This window comes from Babylonia areolata, chromosome 2 (genome assembly GCF_041734735.1).
Source record: "Babylonia areolata isolate BAREFJ2019XMU chromosome 2, ASM4173473v1, whole genome shotgun sequence".
Classification (NCBI taxonomy): Eukaryota; Metazoa; Mollusca; class Gastropoda; order Neogastropoda; family Buccinidae; genus Babylonia; species Babylonia areolata.
The window spans coordinates 62,541,316-62,546,315 of NC_134877.1; the positions used below are offsets into that span (position 1 = coordinate 62,541,316).

General features: G+C 39.7%; 1 protein-coding gene across 1 annotated transcript in view; it reads left to right on the forward strand.

Annotated features, from left to right (window-relative positions):
- Positions 1–5,000, forward strand: part of LOC143275994 (uncharacterized) — a 50,317-nt gene that overhangs the window by 1,619 nt on the left and 43,698 nt on the right. Inside the window, exons 2-3 of the mRNA XM_076580363.1 lie at positions 101–181; positions 2,881–3,050. Coding sequence (XP_076436478.1) covers positions 101–181; positions 2,881–3,050 — 251 coding nt within the window. The remainder of the gene's footprint in view (positions 1–100; positions 182–2,880; positions 3,051–5,000) is intronic.

The following is a 5,000-nucleotide window of genomic DNA, read 5'->3' on the forward strand; positions in this document are numbered from 1 at the left end:
AAATTGAAAGTCCAACTCTTTAACCACGGTGGAGCCGGCTATTGTGCCCATCAAGAAGAAGATAATTTCACCTTTTGTGTGTGTGTGTGTGTGCCCATAGAGACAAGATGAAGAAGCAATGCTGCTGGATGGTACAGTCCCTGCCACCCCAGTGGAATCTGCTAAGGGAAAACGGTTCAAGGTTGGTGATCCAAAAGGAAGTTCTGCAATGTGTTGCTGTACTGTACCGTATTGTATTGTGTTGTATTGATTTACTTGTTTGCCTCCGATTGTTGTCTCTCATGTGTGAATGCACGCACACACACACACACACACACACACACACACACACACATATATATATATATATATATATATATATATATATATATATATATATAGAGAGAGAGAGAGAGAGAGAGAGAGAGTAGCTATGCAGTTCTGATTTTGTTGTTGTTGTTGTTGTTGTTTGTTTGTTTTTGTTTGTTTGTTTGTTTTTTATTTTTTATTTTTTGTTTTTTGTTGTTTTTTTTGTTGTTTTTAAATGATGAGTTTCTTTTTTCAAGATTTTCTGTGTGTGTGTGTGTGTGTGTGTGTGTGTGTGTTGTTTTGTGGGTTTTTTTTTTGTTGTTGTTTTTTTCTTTTTGTAGAGCAGCCTAAATTATCAACACAGAGAAATCTGTTGTGACAAAAAGAGTAATACAATACAATACAATACGATACAATACAACATGCCACCACACAATACAATACAATACAACATGCCACCACACAATACAATACAATAGAATACAATACAACACAACACAACACAACACAACACAATACAATACAACACAACACAACACACCACCACACAACACCACACAATCTTACCTTATCTTACATTATCTCATCTTAAAAGAACAAAGACTGCTCAGTTTAAGTTCTAAGATCAAAGCATGCGGTCTGATCCATACACAAGGCACCACATCTGCATGTATTTAAAACAAAAACTAAGGCAAATGCCCGAACTGTGCGTAAACCCAAAAGACTGGTCAGGACTGGAAGACTGCTACTACTAGTACTACTCTCTACAGACACTATACCATTCAGCAATGGAAGACTGCTACTACTAGTACTACCATCTACAAACACTATACCATTATTCAATGGAAGACTGCTGCTAGTACTACTCTCTACAAACACTATACCATTCTTCAATGGAAGACTGCTACTAGTACTACTCTCTACAGACACTATACCATTCAGCAATGGAAGACTGCTACTACTAGTACTACCATCTACAAACACTATACCATTCTTCAATGGAAGACTGCTGCTACTAGTACTACTCTCTACAAACACTATACCATTCTTCAGTGGAAGACTGCTACTAGTACTACTCTCTACAGACACTATACCATTCAGCAATGGAAGACTGCTACTAGTACTACTCTCTACAGACACTATACCATTCTTCAGTGGAAGACTGCTACTACTAGTACTACTCTCTACAGACACTACACCCCTCTGCAGTGGAAGACTGCTACTGCTAGTACTACTCTCTACAGACACTATACCCCTCTGCAGTGGAAGACTGCTACTGCTAGTACTACTCTCTACAGACACTATACCACTCTGCAGTGGAAGACTGCTAGTAGTACTACTCTCTACAGACACTATACTATTCTTCAGTGGAAGACTACTACTAGTACTACTCTCTACAGACACTATACCATTCTTCAGTGGAAGACTGCTACTAGTACTACTCTCTACAGACACTATACCATTCTTCAGTGGAAGACTGCTACCAGTACTGCTTTCCATAGACTCTGTACCATTCTTCAATGGAAGACTGCTACTATTACCAAACTACTATTCTCTGTAGACACTGTACCATCTTTTAGTGGAAGGCTGCTACTAGTACTACTCTCTGCAGACACTATACCATTCTGCAATGGAAGACTGCTACTAGTACTACTCTCTACAGACACTATACCACTCTGCAGTGGAAGACTGCTAGTAGTACTACTCTCTACAGACACTATACCATTCTGCAATGGAAGACTGCTACTGGTGCTACTTTCTACAGACACTATGCCATTCTTCAATGGAAGACTGCTACCGGTACTAATCTCTACAGACACTATACCATTCTTCAGTGGAAGACTGCTACCAGTACTGCTTTCCATAGACTCTGTACCATTCTTCAATGGAAGACTGCTACTACTACTAAACTACTATTCTCTGTAGACACTGTACCATCTTTTAGTGGAAGACTGCTACTAGTACTACTCTCTGCAGACACTATACCATTCTCTCTATATACACTATATCATTCTTCAATGGAAGTCTGCAACTAGTAGTATGACTCTCTACAGATTATACCATTCTGCAGTGGGAGACTGCTACTAGTACTACTCTCTACAGACTCTATAACATTCTTCAGTGGAAGACTACTGCTAATACTACTCTCTTTTGGCAATATATCATTCTTCAGTGGGAGACTGCTACTAGTACTACTCTCTACAGACTCTATAACATTCTTCAGTGGAAGACTACTGCTAATACTGCTCTCTTTTGGCACTATATCATTCTTCAATGGGAGACTGCTACTAGTACTACTCTCTACAGACTCTAAACCATTCTTCAATGGAAGACTGCTACCAGTACCACTTTCTACAGACTATGTACCATTCTTCAATGGAAGGCTGTCACTACTAGTACTTCTCTCTACATACACTATACCATTCTGCAATGGAAGACTGCTACTACTGGTACTACCATCTACAAACACTATAAAATTCTGCAATGGAAGACTGCTACTAGTACTACTCTCTACAGACACTATACCATTCTTCAACTGAACCATACCTACGTGGTCTTCAATGTCGCTTTGAATTCTGTTGGATGGGCCAGTCGATAGAGGCAGTGCCAGTGGACGGCGACACAAAGAAGAGGAAGAAGAGTTCTCGCTTCAAGCGCCGGAAGAAAACAGAGCAGGATGAAGAAGGGACAACCCACGAAAAGGTCGAAATGGACGATGCTGTGTGCCGCGGTATGGTGGACGTCCTGACACAGACTAACAGGTGAGTGTGTGGTGTGTCTGTTGTGAGTGTGTAGTGTGCAGTGAGTGTGTTGTGTGTGTGTGTTGTATGTGTGTGTGTGTGTGTGAGTGTGCGTGTGTGTGTGTGTGTGTGTGTGTGTGTGATGGAGGATGCTTTGTGCCGCGGTATGGTGGACGTCCTGACACAGTCTGACAGGTGAGTGTGTTGTGTGTGTGTGTGTGTGTGTGTGTGTGTGTGTGTGTGTGTGTCTGTGTGTGTGTATTGTGGGTGTGTAGTGTGTGTGTCTGTGTGTGTGTGTGTGTGTGTGTGTTGTGTGTGTGTAGCGTGTGTGTGTTGTGTGTGTGTGTGTGTGTGTGTGTTTAGCGTGTGTGTGTTGTGGGTGTGTAGTGTGTGTGTGTGGTGTGTGTGTGTGTGTGTGTGTGTGCTTGTGTCTATCTATGTGTGAGTTTATGGCAATGTCTTTGTCTCTGTCTCTGTCTCACTCTCTGTGTGTCTGTCTGCCTCTCTTTGTGTCTCTGTCTCTCTCTGTCTCTCACACACACACACACACACACACACACACACACACACACACTGGCAATTAACGATGTGGAAAGAAGTGAAAGCCTGTTCCCACTATCACCAAATATTTTTCCTTATTTAAAACCTTCTTCTGACTAAATGGTTGGCCTTTTTTTTAACCCCTTGCAATGAAGGTTATATTTTCTCTTCAACATCATCACCATGACAATTTTCCTGTGACAAGTTGCATATTACACAAGCATGGTGATAATTAGCAAGGGTATTTTCACACACACACACACACACACACACACACACACAAGAAAAAGAAAAGAAAAAAGAATATTGATAAATAAATAAATAAATAATCCACTTATAATGTGACACCCTGATTCCCAACTAGCTGCACACATTTGACAGTCAAATAACATAGTTCACAGGAGACATCATAGAGCTACAACTGCCCCATTGCTTCCAAGTTAACATGTGGTGAGTGTTTTCTAATAATAGTAGACATAATTCTTCTTTTAACTAATTAATTAAAAATGTCAAGTTATCATGAAACAATAGTGCAAATACATATCATTTGTTGGGCACTGCTTCTTTTTGCTAAATAAAAAGTATCCAAAAAGAAAAAGGAAATGGAGTCAGGAGTTTTCAGTGAGCAGTTTTTTTGTAATAATACCAGTTGGCAGAGAATTCATTTAGTCTAAAATTTATATGTGATCAAGCGCACTATGCTTGCTCCAAAACTGCTCACACAGGTGTAGAGTACATCAGACGACGTTTTTCCCTCCTTACCCGCACCCAGAATGTGTGACGTCACTCCGCTTACATCATTTTGTCCTCTTTACCAGACAACCTACTCACGGCTGGCCCAGTGTCGCATCGCGGCACTGTCTTCTTCTTTTAGTTCTTCTCTTCTGTTCTCTTCTTAGTTTTCTCTTTTTATGTTCTCATAACTATTGTAAATAAAACAATAGAAAACCCATTTGTGACTGGCCTCTATATGTTTCTGGCCTGTGCGTGGGATCTTGTCTATCCTTTCATTCAATCAATCAATTAGTTTAGTTCTTTTGTACCGTCCATACCCTTCAATAACCACTTGGTACACGGCTACATATACTTGCTATGTGCTTTTCTATTTTGTATCTATAGGTAAGTAGTATTCTAAATATATTCAAGTCAGGCTGACTGTTATCCCGTTTACACTTATAAATGTAGGATTTAGCTACCAGAATAATAAAATCAAATACCACATCAGTTTTGATGTTCCCACCACATCTAAACAAAACCAGGTTTTCAGCTAATCTCAGATTTGATGTTAATTCACAAGTTTCATTAAACATAGTCTGAACACGTTTCCAAAAACACTGCGTAACTTGGCATTTCCAAAAGATATCATCAATACTGTCTTTTTCATTGTTACAAAAATTACAGTTATTGTCATTCATTATTCCCATTTCTTTA